Raw genomic sequence first — 15,532 nt, 5'->3', positions numbered from 1 at the left:
TCTCATTTGCCTTGGCTTTCAAGTCATGTTTGCCATGGTTAACCACATCCGGAGGCATTTTCTGATGAGCGTCTTAGATTGTCTGACATTTCATCCATTTTGCTGACTCTTTTCTTACATATGGTGAAATGCTGTCTCTCGGCCCAGTCTTTACCCGTCTCTTCTCTTGTATCTGTATGCACTTTATTGATGATGTCATGCCATGCCAACTTAGAGCTTTCTTCTCTATGTTCAATTTATCTATCCTGCGGCTTATGTATCTGCTGAGTTACCGCAGATGCTTCAAACTTGCAGTGGCTGAGCGTACTTTCTATTCCCAAGTCTATTTTGGTTGATCTGGTAAAATATCAATAACAAGAACACCAAGAATCACATCGTTCCCATCTTCGCTTTGCTCTCTCCCGCCTCTACAGTCTGTCGTAATTAAATTCAAGATTTGTATAATCTTAGTGCTTCTCAACACTTCCTCTCCTCAAATGACACTCAATTCAGCAGTTCATCATTAGCAGCTGGCACAGTACGTTGCACAACATGGATGTCATCCAATAAATACGGAATAATTATGCAGTAATAAATGCTAAATAAGAACTATGAATTTAGGTACAATTGTAATCGGGTTCCCAATATAATTTTTTTTGTTTTATTTTTTTCCATCTTTATTAACTTGGGTATTTCTTATTTACATTTCGATTGTTATTCCTCTTCCCGGTTTCCAGGCCAACATCCCTCTAACCCCTCCCCCTCCCCTTCTCTGAGGGTCTTCCCCTCCCCATCCTCCCCCATTACTGCCCTCCCCCCAACAATCTCATTCACTGGGGATTCAGTCTTGGCAGAACCAAGGTTTTCCTCTTCCACTGGTGCCCTTACTAGGCTATTCATTGCTACCTATGAGGTTAGAGTCCAGGGTCAGTCCATGTATAGTCTTTAGGTAGTGGCTTAGTCCCTGGAAGCTCTGGTTGCTTGGCATTGTTGTTCATATGGGGTCTCGAGCCCCTTCAAGCTCTTCCAGTCCTTTCTCTGATTCCTTCAACGGGGGTCCCATTCTCAGTTCCATGGTTTGCTGCTGGCATTCGCCTATGTATTTGCTGTATTCTCTCAGGACCAATATAATTTTTATTTATGAATACTTTTAATGGATAAAGGGCAGCAGTATCGAGGGTGGGGCCACAACAAAATGTAGCCTCTTTGCATTGACCACACATTGTGATAATGATTTTATAATAAATTTTTCATGAAGAGCTGTGTGTGATTTTCAGAAAAAGAGCCTATATTATATATATATATATATATATATATATATATATGTATATATATATATATGTAGCAGAACGATAGTGAGAGAAGCTCAGTAATGTGGTCAAACTCATTCTTCAAACAGAAGAAGTATGGCGCCACCCCTGTAAGAAACCCACGCAATAACTGTCTCATCACCATGTGTCAGCCAATCTAAAAAGGGAACTAAATCCTAGACGTGTGAGAGGGCCTGAGACACAGCTCTCTCTCTCTTTCTGGTACACTGAAGCTGGATGACTAGTTAACCTCGAAGTTTAGCTATCACGCTGTACTTTCTACCGATTGGCCTTAGTTCATTCTTTTCCTTTAGAGATATTTTTGTCGGTAGCAACTCACTGATGTTAACGTGCATAGGTATTTTTTCAGTCAGGTACCTGTAAATTCTGGTGGCATTTGGCAATGTAAGTAAACTGTTATAGTTCAAGACGATTCCGGAGACAAGGGCTGAGTAAATATTAACAAGCCCCTGTGCTTGCTTGGGACTTGAAAGGATTGCATGACATCAACGAGCAAGCTTTTGTCAGTCACAATCTAGGCCAGATTAGTCTTAAAGTCCAAGGAAGAAGCAAAGTTCACCTTAGTGCAGAAGTTTCTGTATGCCTCTCCTGGTTATTGTTTGCAAGCTTAAGGGAAAGAAATGATGAAGGAGAAAGAAAAAACCATCGCTATTGTGAAGGTTATAGACTCTTCCAAGTTGAAACTGGTAAGAATGCTGTCAAATTCTCTCACTATTTGGAGATAAAACTAGATAGATTAAGTGCCAAATGTAAAATTTTTAGAGCTATAGTCATTAAAATAAGGTATGTAGACTTTAACATTAAAGTGTGTAAAATACAATTAACTGTGTGTTTTGAAAAGCTTCTTTACTTTCGAGCACCCTGAGCTACGCTAAGAAATTTTAAAGTTGAGTTTAAAAAAAAAGTCTGCTAAAACTAATGCCTTATTGTGACTTTTATATCAAAAGTGAGGGCTCAGCGAATTGTTTATTTTCTACTCTTACTAACAACTCTTTTGTTAACTTAGTGCTGAAAGAATAATGAGGATATGGTGTATGTGATGTGAAACTGTGCGAATATCCAGTTTTGTGTTTTCCTTTTTGTGTGAAAGCTCGCTTGCCGGGGGAACTCCAGCTCCAGCCTCTCTCATTATTTTTATTCATGTATAATGGAACAAAAATAATAGTAACAAAATAACACAGCAGGATTTCGTGGCTCAGTGTTTGTCATTTAAGCCTTAGAGTGAGGTTTTTTAACAAATAAAATACGGTTTCCAGGCAATTGGCAGTGCAGGTCCTAAAACTGAAAAATCTGACTCACTGAATCTAAACGAATCAACACCCACAAGGAAGTAAAATAATCTTTCGAAAGTCTGTGTTTCATGTGTGCCTACGGTCTCCAGTCTATGGTGGCCTGTGGTGCGCCCCTTTAGAGCAGGAGTTTATCTTCTTTTACGTCCAGTTTCTCTGTCAAAGAGTCCCCTGCTCAGTTCTACCAGTTTAGATTCACAGTGAATATCCTCATAGAAAAGCAAGCGGCGAGGATCTAAACAAACACATCTATCAGCTTCCTTTGAATACTCACATTAAATATGTGAACACACACACACACACACACACACACACACACACCCTAATCAGGGCTACTTTTTGCCTTTTGTTACTTCACAGAAAGTTTACTTGCAAATTTAACTTGTAACCTTCTGTAAGTTTTGGCCATGTTGTCTATTTGAAGTGAGATTATCTAGCAGATACACATAATTTTTTTATAAAAATGTCAGGGTTTCTGGTCCTAACGTTATTTTTAGGAACCTACTGAGTGTATAATGGGGGGGTCCTATCTGTTGCTAAGTGAATATAAATGAAAGGGGTCGAAGCAAATGAGTATAAACAACATTTAAAGTTTTATTTAAAGTTTATTAGTCCTACCATTGTGAAGAGGTGAAGAGAAAAACAAGCCCGGTTACCTCTTGGGAGCCTGTAGTCTAGGGTTTGACCCCTAAGTTAAGCACTGAAGAGGGACTGTCTGATTTTGATACGTATTGGTGGGGTGAGGTTGAGGGAACAGTGGAGAAGCAGAAAGACAAAAATATTTATGAAAGACAAGACTGCTTCTGCACAGTGTAGAGAATTCAGCCCTGTGTCATACAAGCCTGAATCTAGGCTATTATTTCAACTGCTTTTTTAAAAGGTGACTTCTCCTAGTAGCTAGGAGCTCCCAGTATGGGCGAGGCTGCGTGGCCTGTTAGTCCCTAGCATGTGTGTCCAGCTCCCTGGTGCTGCTATTCCTAGTCAATACCACCACTCTTGCCTTTTTTCACATGGATTTTGGAAATCAAGCTTGTGTCTTGGCACTTACAGGGCACTGAGCCCTCTCTCCCTTGCAACCTCTATTACATTTATAGGTGTATTATTTTTATACCATTACCTTATTTCAGAGATGTAATTGCTTTATATTTAGAATAATAATTATACACTATAAGACTGTTTTAATGGTGACTTAAGATGTTATTTCAGTTATATTATACTTGGCATTTAATAAGTTATTGACTATGGTATAATGTATGTTATTATGTTGTGTTGTATTGTCCTCTGAAAAATTCCCTATCTACATAGAAACAATTCATTGTAATTACCACCATCACCCACACTGGAGTGTGAAATACAATATTGAAAACGCAGTATAAGTATACATGATAATAACAAGGCTTTAAAACTTCAGGGGTAGTGGAGAATAAGATTGAATCAGTAAAAGAGAAGCCATAAAGATATTTTGAGTTTGGGTTCTATAAATGAGTTAGGTTCTTGAGATGAGATAGATCTTAAGGGTATTTTAAATATCTTTGGTATGAGAAGGAAAGTGGGAGTTTATTAGAAAGGATGTAGATACACTAGATGACTCTGGGAATGCATCATTTAGGTACAGGGACCTGAAGAGTTTGGACAGTGAGAACAGCGACGAAATTCCAAAGTGGATATCATTATTTTAAAGTGTCATGTCAGGGGTCAGATGGCTGTAGTGCATGAAGAGTAAGAATAAAGTGGGACTTAGGTCATAGTGCTCTGGTTTCCTGATAAGAGGAGATGGATCTCTATGCACGATTTATAGTTGTGCAGACGCTTCCACAGTCTTTTTGGTTGTAGATTTTATTTTGTTATCTGGACAGCACCATTTGTAAACAAAGGCAAAGCTATTTTTCTTTGGTGCCACTAAAAGTTACATTTTAGCAAAATGGTGTTCTGCTGACTCCAGCCTTATCAAGAGCTCTGGATCTTCTCTCGAGAGTCTTATTGTTGTCTATCTTGTGTTTAGTTCTTTAACCCACTGTGAGTTAATTTTTAAATATATGGAAGATGAGGGCCCGGAATCATTCCCTTTTCTGTAGATATCCATTGAAATCAATGTCCTTCATTTAAAAGATTGCCCTTTGCCACTTGGTGAAAGGGGGTTTCTTGGTAACTTTGTTAAAATTATTAGACTATATTAGAATGTTTCCTTCTGACTTCCTTATTACAATCTGCAGACCTACATAATTGTCCTCATGTCAGAATGGCACCCTTTGTGGTATGGTAGCACTGTAATTACCTTCGAAATCTAGAAGTATTATTTAGCCACTTAGGTATTTTCGAAGTCTGTTTTTGGTTTATTGGGTTAAAATCACATGGTAATTTTAACATGTGGTTTTCAATTTCATCAAACATTCATTCGTCATTTGCTGGCAGTCACATTGGATATGCAATTATTTGGGTAGTGTTATCATCTTGATGAAGTGATCTCTTTATTGAAATATGGAATATTTTCCTTTTTCCCCATCTTCTTTAATTTTGCTTGTACTTTTAGGTTTCAGTCTATACATCTTTCCTTTATGGAACTTAATTTTATTCCCAAATCTTTTTTTGAGGCTATTTTAAATGGAAGTGTTTTCATTTCTTTCTTTTTTTGGTTCTTTTTTTCGGAGCTGGGGACCGAACCCAGGGCCTTGCGCTTGCTAGGCAAGCACTCTACCACTGAGCCAAATCCTCAACCCTCATTTCTTTTTCAAGTTGTTCATCACTTATCTATAGAAATACAATGGATTTTCTTGTGTTGATTTTGTTTTGCAACCGGGCTAGCCAGCTTCATTTGTTAGCTTGAAAAAGAGTGAGATTTTTTGTTTGTTCTGGTTTGTCTGTTGCATTTCTTATGGAACCTCTCTGGGTTTTCTAAATATAGGATCATAATCATGCCATCTGGGAACAGAGAGCATTTGGGGTATTTCTTGATATTTAGTGAGTTCTTCGTTTTTCTTGACGAATTGTTCTGGCTAGACTCTCTGCTGAAATTAGAGAGGTGAAAGCAAACCTCCGTATCTTCGTCCAGAGAGTAAGGGAGAGCGTATTGTTCTTATTTCATTAAAAATTCTTTCATACAAGACTTAGCATGATGGCTCACATCTTTTATCCTAGCACTTGGAAGCCGAGGTAGGTAAATCTCTGTGATTTCAAAGCCAGTCTGCTTTACATAAAGACAGCCAGAGCTACATAGACTCTGTCTCAGGCATCCCTTCTGCCAGCTCTCCTTACTACCTCCTTATCTCCCTTCCCACCCATCTTCCTGTTTCCTCTATCTCAGAAAAGGAGAAGCAAGCAACAATGAGAATCAAAAGACATAAACTAAAACAAAACCCAAAAACAGAACCAGCCACACAGAACACACAACCAACACACAAACAACTTCAGCACCATCAAAAACAAAACAAAGCAACAACAACAACAACACACAAAAACCCACCACCTCCACCACCACCACCACCACCAAAAAACACCACTAAACAATAAAACCATGGAATTTGTTTTGTGTTGGCCAATTACTCCTGGTTCTAAGGCCTATTTTGGAGTATAGTTTATATATCCAGTGACACTCCATTGGAGAAATTTGACATTTCCTTCCCCGGTTATCAATTCCAAGTAGAACTTTGTGGCCATGACCTTCTCTGTGGAGGGATTTGTGTGGTTTAAATCTCTGCAGGTCATGGGCATGCTATCACAGGCTCTGAGCTCACATGTGTTTCAGTTCCTTTGTGTCTATAAGGTGCTGCTTCTTTGAAGTCATCCACTACCTCTGGATCTTAAGTCTTCCTGCCTCTTCTTCATAGATAACTGAACTTTGAAGGTTGGAGTTTATTAATGACAATCCATTTAGGATTTAGTGCTCCAATGTCTCTTGCTCTCTTACTCTTAACATTCATTGACTAGTTGTGGATCTCTGTGATAAAACCATATACTGCAATATGAAACTTCTCTGATGAAAGCTAAGGGATGATCTGCTTTATGGCATAGCATTACATCATAGAGAATCATTTATTGCTATGTTCCTTTAGCAGAAAAATAGTAGCAAGTCTTCCTCAGGTAATTGATTACATTAGCAGTGTCAAGTATGGGTTCCAGCTCATGGAGTGGGCCTTAAAATAAAACAAAAAGTGGCTGGTTGCTCCCATATCATTTGGCCACCATAGAAACTTCCTCTCTAATTATATATTTTGCTTATTTGATGTTTATTTTAACTTCTTTCTCTCCTAAATCAGTCTTATAGAACTATGTTAGTATTGTTAATTTATTTCCCCCAAGTGACCTGGGCTTTGTGAACTGACTTGTCAGTTCTTTGCTGTGTTATTTGATTATTTTTTTCTCCTCACCTCTTGAAAATATTAGTTAATCTAATTGCAACCTTAATGTATTTTCTTCAGATTATTCTTTAAGCCTGAGGTTTTAAGACATTTCTCTATATGCTGCAAATTAGTTTATGTGAGTTTTTGCTATTTTTTCATTTGTTGTTAAATTTCAGCATGATTTTATCTTTACTCTTGAGTTGCCAACAACGTTAACAGTTTTTCAAATCAAATGTTGTATGAATTTTGACGTTTTCTTTTGGATGAATACATAGTTGATGTTTGAATATTTCAAAGATATTTGAGAAAATCATATGTTCTCTGCTTTTGCAAGTAATTTAAGCATATCTATGAGGTCACTTTTGTTCAAATCTCTCATAACAATCCTCATTATTTGGTCTGCTTGGCTTTTTCAACAATGAAAAGGAATGTATTAGATCTTCTGCTCTGACGTAGACTACTCACTTCTGTAGATTTCTTCACATACTTGATGTGATTTCATTAGAAACATGCATGCTTATCATTAGTCTTTTTTTAAAATTACACTTTTTATATGCAGTTATTTTATTACTCATGTTTTGCTAAAATAGTTGACCAAATAGTTGCCAGCAGCAACAGAAGGACTGTGGGGTTTATTTTAGTTCCCAGTTTGGAGGCACAATTCATCCAAGAGGGGGAGTCACAGCACTAGCAGCTTAAGGTAGTTGCCATCCTTAGTGGCCGCTCTGTTGCATGCCGCCCTGTTAGGAGTCTGGCCTAACGAATGGTACCATCCATATTCACAAAGGGGCTTCCAACGTCAATTAACATAATCTCCAAAAATGCTTTACACAGAAAGGTCCAGAGGTTCATCTCCTAGCGATTCTCCATCATGTAAAGTTGGCCATCAATATTAACCATCAAAATCACTAGTGACATTTCTCAATTTAGAGCCCATTTTCTCTGATATTAATATAGCTATGTCAGTTGCCTTATGGTTATAGCCTGCTGGCATATATAACTTCAACTTTTTTCCATTCAACATGTGTGTGTTTTTTACTAGCTATCTTTTGTGAGCTACTTGTTATATCTAGTGTCAGTTTTTAAAACCAGTTTTAATACATTTTAGAAGCAGTGAGTGACACATACTGATTATTATTAGTAGCATTTATGATGGTTACCCTCTGTCGCCAACTTGAACATGTTAGGAATTAACTAAAACCAGGAGCTACGTTAACCTGGGAGGAATTTTTTCCTTACCTAAATCATTTTAAGAGGGAAGGCCCACTTTTAATCGGGATATTTTGTTTTGTTTTGTTTTGTTTTGTCTTTTTCCAGAGCTGAGGACTGAACCCAGGGCCTTGCGCTTGCTAGGCAAGCGCTCTACCACTGAGCTAAATCCCCAACCCCGATGTTTTGGGATAGAAGATACAGCTTTAATTCTGGTAGAACCCTATTTTAAGAATATGCTAGAAAGAAGCTCTTGCTCTTTGCCTGTTTGTTCCCACTCTCACTACCAAGTACATTCTTTTACTGAATTAGAGCCTACTTCTTTAGAATTCTGGCATATATGGAAGACTAGATGAGACATCCAGCCTCATGGACTAAACAAGTACAGCAAACACTGAATTCAGAGACGTTGTAGACAGTCATTGTGGATTACCTAGATCACAGCCTGAATTACATACATACATACATACGTACATACATACATACGTACATACATACATACATACACACACAAACACATACATGTATATGTGTATGTATGTATTTGCTCTATATGTTCTGTTCCTCTAGAGAGCTCTGATACAATATATTTTTATTTTTCAGTCATTTTAGTTTATTTAGGTTCTATTTTATTTTTTTTTATTAACTTGAGTATTTCTTATATACATTTCGAGTGTTATTCCCTTTCCCGGTATCCGGGCAAACATCCCCCTCCCCCCTCCCCTTCCTTATGGGTGTTCCCCTCCCGACCCTCCCCCCATTGCCGCCCTCCCCCCACCAGTCTAGTTCACTGGGGGTTCAGTCTTAGCAGGACCCAGGGCTTCTCCTTCCACTGGTGCTCTTACTAGGATATTCATTGCTACCTATGAGGTCAGAGTCCAGGGTCAGTCCATGTATAGTCTTTAGGTAGTGGCTTAGTCCCTGGAAGCTCTGGTTGCTTAGCATTGTTGTACATATGGGGTCTCAAGCCCCTTCAAGATCTTCCAGTTCTTTCTCTGATTCCTTCAACGGGGGTCCTATTCTCAGTTCAGTGGTTTGCTGCTGGCATTCGCCTCTGTATTTGCTGTATTCTGGCTGTGTCTCTCAGGAGCGATCTACATCCGGCTCCTGTCGGTCTGCACCTCTTTGCTTCATCCATCTTGTCTAATTGGGTGGCTGTATATGTATGGGCCACATGTGGGGCAGGCTCTGAATGGGTATTCCTTCAGTCTCTGTTTTAATCTTTGCCTCTCTCTTCCCTGCCAAGGGTATTCTTGTTCCCCTTTTAAAGAAGGAGTGAAGCATTCACATTTTGATCATCCGTCTTGAGTTTCGTTTGTTCTAGGGATCTAGGGTAATTCAAGCATTTGGGCTAATAGCCACTTATCAATGAGTGCATACCATGTATGTCTTTCTGTGATTGGGTTAGCTCACTCAGGATGATGTTTTCCAGTTCCAACCATTTGCCTACGAATTTCATAAAGTCATTGTTTTTGATAGCTGAGTAATATTCCATTGTGTAGATGTACCACATTTTCTGTATCCATTCCTCTGTTGAAGGGCATCTGGGTTCTTTCCAGCTTCTGGCTATTATAAATAAGGCTGCGATGAACATAGTGGAGCACGTGTCTTTTCTATATGTTGGGGCATCTTTTGGGTATATGCCCAAGAGAGGTATAGCTGGATCCTCAGGCAGTTCAATGTCCAATTTTCTGAGGAACCTCCAGACTGATTTCCAGAATGGTTGTACCAGTCTGCAATCCCACCAACAATGGAGGAGTGTTCCTCTTTCTCCGCATCCTTGCCAGCATCTGCTGTCACCTGAATTTTTGATCTTAGCCATTCTCACTGGTGTGAGGTGAAATCTCAGGGTTGTTTTGATTTGCATTTCCCTTATGACTAAAGATGTTGAACATTTCTTTAGGTGTTTCTCAGCCATTTGGCATTCCTCAGCTGTGAATTCTTTGTTTAGCTCTGAACCCCATTTTTTAATAGGGTTATTTGTTTCCCTGCGGTCTAACTTCTTGAGTTCTTTGTATATTTTGGATATAAGGCCTCTATCTGTTGTAGGATTGATAAAGATCTTTTCCCAATCTGTTGGTTGCCGTTTTGTCCTAACCACAGTGTCCTTTGCCTTACAGAAGCTTTGCAGTTTTATGAGATCCCATTTGTCGATTCTTGATCTTAGAGCGTAAGCCATTGGTGTTTTGTTTAGGAAATTTTTTCCAGTGCCCATGTGTTCCAGATGCTTCCCTAGTTTTTCTTCTATTAGTTTGAGTATGTCTGGTTTGATGTGGAGGTCCTTGATCCACTTGGACTTAAGCTTTGTACAGGGTGATAAGCATGGATCGATCTGCATTCTTCTACATGTTGACCTCCAGTTGAACCAGCACCATTTGCTGAAAATGCTATCTTTTTTCCATTGGATGGTTTTGGCTCCTTTGTCAAAAATCAAGTGACCATAGGTGTGTGGGTTCATTTCTGGGTCTTCAATTCTATTCCATTGGTCTATCTGTCTGTCTCTGTACCAATACCATGCAGTTTTTATCACTATTGCTCTGTAATACTGCTTGAGTTCAGGGATAGTGATTCCCCCTGAAGTCCTTTTATTGTTGAGGATAGCTTTAGCTATCCTGGGTTTTTTGTTATTCCAGATGAATTTGCAAATTGTTCTGTCTAACTCTTTGAAGAATTGGATTGGTATTTTGATGGGGATTGCATTGAATCTGTAGATTGCTTTTGGTAAAATGGCCATTTTTACTATATTAATCCTGCCAATCCATGAGCATGGGAGATCTTTCCATCTTCTGAGGTCTTCTTCAATTTCCTTCTTCAGTGTCTTGAAGTTCTTATTGTACAGATCTTTTACTTGCTTGGTTAAAGTCACACCGAGGTACTTTATATTATTTGGGTCTATTATGAAGGGTGTCGTTTCCCTAATTTCTTTCTCGGCTTGTTTCTCTTTTGTATAGAGGAAGGCAACTGATTTATTTGAGTTAATTTTATACCCAGCCACTTTGCTGAAGTTGTCTATCAGCTTTAGTAGTTCTCTGGTGGAACTTTTGGGATCACTTAAATATACTATCATATCATCTGCAAATAGTGATATTTTGACTTCTTCTTTTCCGATCTGTATCCCCTTGACCTCCTTTTGTTGTCTGATTGCTCTGGCTAGAACTTCAAGAACTATATTGAATAAATAGGGAGAGAGTGGGCAGCCTTGTCTAGTCCCTGATTTTAGTGGGATTGCTTCAAGTTTCTCTCCATTTAGTTTAATGTTAGCAACTGGTTTGCTGTATATGGCTTTTACTATGTTCAGGTATGGGCCTTGAATTCCTATTCTTTCCAGGACTTTTATCATGAAGGGGTGTTGAATTTTGTCAAATGCTTTCTCAGCGTCTAATGAAATGATCATGTGGTTTTGTTCTTTCAGTTTGTTTATATAATGGATCACGTTGATGGTTTTCCGTATATTAAACCATCCCTGCATGCCTGGGATGAAGCCTACTTGATCATGGTGGATGATTGTTTTGATGTGCTCTTGGATTCAGTTTGCCAGAATTTTGTTGAGTATTTTTGCGTCGATATTCATAAGGGAAATTGGTCTGAAGTTCTCTTTCTTTGTTGTGTCTTTGTGTGGTTTAGGTATAAGAGTAATTGTGGCTTCGTAGAAGGTATTCGGTAGTGATCCATCTGTTTCAATTTTGTGGAATAGTTTGGATAATATTGGTATGAGGTCTTCTATGAAGGTTTGATAGAATTCTACACTAAACCCGTCTGGACCTGGGCTCTTTTTGGTTGGGAGACCTTTAATGACTGCTTCTATTTCCTTAGGAGTTATGGGGTTGTTTAACTGGTTTATCTGTTCCTGATTTAACTTCGGTACCTTGTATCTGTCTAGGAAATTGTCCATTTCCTGAAGATTTTCAAGTTTTGTTGAATATAGGTTTTTATAGTAAGATCTGATGATTTTTTGAATTTCCTCTGGATCTGTTGTTATGTCTCCCTTTTCATTTCTGATTTTGTTAATTTGGACGCACTCTCTGTGTCCTCTCGTTAGTCTGGCTAAGGGTTTATCTATCTTGTTGATTTTCTCAAAGAACCAACTTTTGGTTCTGTTGATTCTTTCTATGGTCCTTTTTGTTTCTACTTGGTTGATTTCAGCTCTGAGTTTGATTATTTCCTGCCTTCTACTCCTCCTGGGTGTATTTGCTTCTTTTTGTTCTAGAGCTTTTAGGTGTGCTGTCAAGCTGCTGACATATGCTCTTTCCTGTTTCTTTCTGCAGGCACTCAGCGCTATGAGTTTTCCTCTTAGCACAGCTTTCATTGTGTCCCATAAGTTTGGGTATGTTGTACCTTCATTTTCATTAAATTCTAAAAAGTTTTTAATTTCTTTCTTTATTTCTTCCTTGACCAGGTTATCATTGAGTAGAGCATTGTTCAATTTCCAAGTATATGTGGGCATTCTTCCTTGATTGTTATTGAAGACCAGTTTTAGGCTGTGGTGATCCGATAGCAAGCATGGGATTATTTCTATCTTTCTGTACCTGTTGAGGCCCGTTTTTTGACCAATTATATGGTCAATTTTGGAGAAAGTACCATGAGGAGCTGAGAAGAAGGTATATCCTTTTGCTTTAGGATAGAATGTTCTATAAATATCCGTTAAGTCCATTTGACTCATGACTTCTCTTAGTCTGTCTACATCTCTGTTTAATTTCTGTTTCCATGATCAGTCCATTGATGAGAGTGGGGTGTTGAAATCTCCCACTATTATTGTGTGAGGTGCAATGTGTGTTTTGAGCTTTAGTAAGGTTTCTTTTACATATGTAGGTGCCCTTGTATTTGGGGCATAGATATTTAGGATTGAGAGTTCATCTTGATGGATTTTTCCTTTGATGAATATGAAGTGTCCTTCCTTATCTTTTTTGATGACTTTTAGTTGAAAATTGATTTTATTTGATATTAGAATGGCTACTCCAGCTTGCTTCTTCTGACCATTTGCTTGGAAAATTGTTTTCCAGCCTTTCACTCTGAGGTAATGTCTGTCTTTGTCTCTGAGGTGTGTTTCCTGTAGGCAGCAGAATGCAGGGTCCTCGTTGTGTATCCAGTTTGTTAATCTATGTCTTTTTATTGGGAAGTTGAGGCCATTGATGTTGAGAGATATTAAGGAATAGTGATTATTGCTTCCCGTTATATTCATATTTGGATGTGAGGTTATGTTTGTGTGCTTTCATTCTCTTTGTTTTGTTGCCAAGACGATTAGTTTCTTGCTTCTTCTAGGGTATAGCTTGCCTCCTTATGTTGGGCTTTACCATTTATTATCCTTTGTAGTGCTGGATTTGTAGAAAGATATTGTGTAAATTTGGTTTTGTCATGGAATATCTTGGTTTCTCCATCTATGTTAATTGAGAGTTTTGCAGGATACAGTAACCTGGGCTGGCATTTGTGTTCTCTTAGGGTCTGTATGACATCAGTCCAGGATCTTCTGGCCTTCATAGTTTCTGGCGAGAAGTCTGGTGTGATTCTGATAGGTCTGCCTTTATATGTTACTTGACCTTTTTCCCTTACTGCTTTTAATATTCTTTCTTTATTTTTTGCGTTTGGTGTTTTGACTATTATGTGACAGGATGTGTTTCTTTTCTGGTCCAATCTATTTGGAGTTCTGTAGGCTTCTTGTATGCCTATGGGTATCTCTTTTTTTAGGTTAGGGAAGTTTTCTTCTATGATTTTGTTGAAGATATTTACTGGTCCTTTGAGCTGGGAGTCTTCACTCTCTTCTATACCTATTATCCTTAGGTTTGATCTTCTCATTGAGTCCTGGATTTCCTGTATGTTTTGGACCAGTAGCTTTTTCCGCTTTACATTATCTTTGACAGTTGAGTCAATGATTTCTATGGAATCTTCTGCTCCTGAGATTCTCTCTTCCATCTCTTGTATTCTGTTGGTGAAGCTTTTATCTACAGCTCCTTGTCTCTTCTTTTGATTTTCTATATCCAGGGTTGTTTCCATGTGTTCTTTCTTGATTGCTTCTATTTCCATTTTTAATTCCTTCAACTGTTTGATTGTGTTTTCCTTGAATTCTTTCAGGGATTTTTGCGATTCCTCTCTGTAGGCTTCTACTTGTTTATTAATGTTTTCCTGTGTTTCCCTAAGGGAGTTCTTCACGTCTTTCTTGAAGTCCTCCAGCATCATGATCAAATATGATTTTGAAACTAGATCTTGCTTTTCTGGTGTGTTTGGATATTCCATGTTTGTTTTGGTGGGAGAATTGGGCTCCGATGATGCCATGTAGTCTTGGTTTCTGTTGCTTGGGTTCCTGCGCTTGCCTCTCGCCATCAGATTATCTCTAGTGTTACTTTGTTCTGCTCTTTCTGACAGTGGCTAGACTGTCCTATAAGCCTGTGTGTCAGTAGTGCTGTAGACCTGTTTTCCTCTCTTTCAGTCAGTTATGGGGACAGAGTGTTCTGTTTTAGGGAGTGTAGTTTTTCCTCTCTACAGGTCTTCAGCTGTTCCTGTGGGCCTGTGTCTTGAGTTCACCAGGCAGCTTTCTTGCAGCAGAAAAGTTGGTCTTACCTGTGGTCCCGAGGCTCAAGTTCGCTCGTGGGGTGCTGCCCACGGGCTCTCTGCAGCGGCAGCAACCAGGAAGACCTGTGCCGCCCCTTCCGGGGGCTTCAGTGCACCAGGGTTCCAGATGGCCTTTGGTGTTTTCCTCTGGCGTCCGAGATGTGTGCGCAGAGAGCAGTCTCTTCTGGTTTCCCAGGCTTGTCTGCCTCTCTGAAGGTTTAGCTCTCCCTCCCACGGGATTTGGGTGCAGAGAACTGTTTATCTGGTCTGTTTCCTTCAGGTTCCGGTGGTGTCTCAGGCAGGGGTCCTGCCGCTCCTGGGCCCTCCCCCACAGGAGCCCAGAGGCCTTATACAGTTTCCTCTTGGGCCAGGGATGTGGGCAGGGGTGGGCAGTGTTGGTGGTGTCTTCTGCTCTGCAGCCTCAGGAGTGCCCACCTGACCAGGCGGTGAGGCCTCTTTCCCAAGGGGTCTGGGAGCAGAGAGCTGTTGCCGGCTGGGATCCTCGGGCGTGGGACCTCCGGCAAACACAGGACGTGCCTGGTCCTAGATGAACTCTGCCTCTGTGTGTCCCGATCTCACCAGGCAGCTCTCTTGCAGCAGACAAGTTGGTCTTACCTGTGGTCCCGAGGCTCAAGTTTGCTCGCGGGGTGCTGCCCACGGGCTCTCTAGGTTCTATTTTAAAAGCATAATTCCTGGTGCTGGAGAGGTGGCTCAGACGTTGAGTAGTGGTTGCCCATCTCAAGGTCTCCCACCAACCATGTGCTATCCACAACTGTCCATAATCCCAGTCCCTGGATATATGACAGCCTCGTCCAGCCTCTGCATACACCACATACATACACTG

General features: G+C 39.7%; 1 protein-coding gene across 2 annotated transcripts in view; it reads left to right on the top strand.

The window, feature by feature from the left end:
* The window catches only part of Tfec (transcription factor EC), a 74,108-nt gene that overhangs the window by 39,190 nt on the left and 19,386 nt on the right, over positions 1 to 15,532 (top strand). Inside the window, exon 1 of one of the 2 annotated variants that reach the window (XM_006236128.5) lies at positions 1,411 to 1,996. The exons of the other annotated variant lie outside the window; for it this stretch is intronic. Coding sequence (XP_006236190.1) covers positions 1,931 to 1,996 — 66 coding nt within the window. The 5' untranslated portion in view covers positions 1,411 to 1,930. Of the gene's footprint in view, positions 1 to 1,410; positions 1,997 to 15,532 lie in introns of those variants that run through there. 2 annotated transcript variants of the gene reach the window in all.

This window comes from Rattus norvegicus, chromosome 4, assembly GCF_036323735.1.
Source record: "Rattus norvegicus strain BN/NHsdMcwi chromosome 4, GRCr8, whole genome shotgun sequence".
Classification (NCBI taxonomy): domain Eukaryota; kingdom Metazoa; phylum Chordata; class Mammalia; order Rodentia; family Muridae; genus Rattus; species Rattus norvegicus.
Note: the sequence above shows the minus strand (reverse complement) of the source record. Positions and strands in the feature narration are given on the sequence as shown.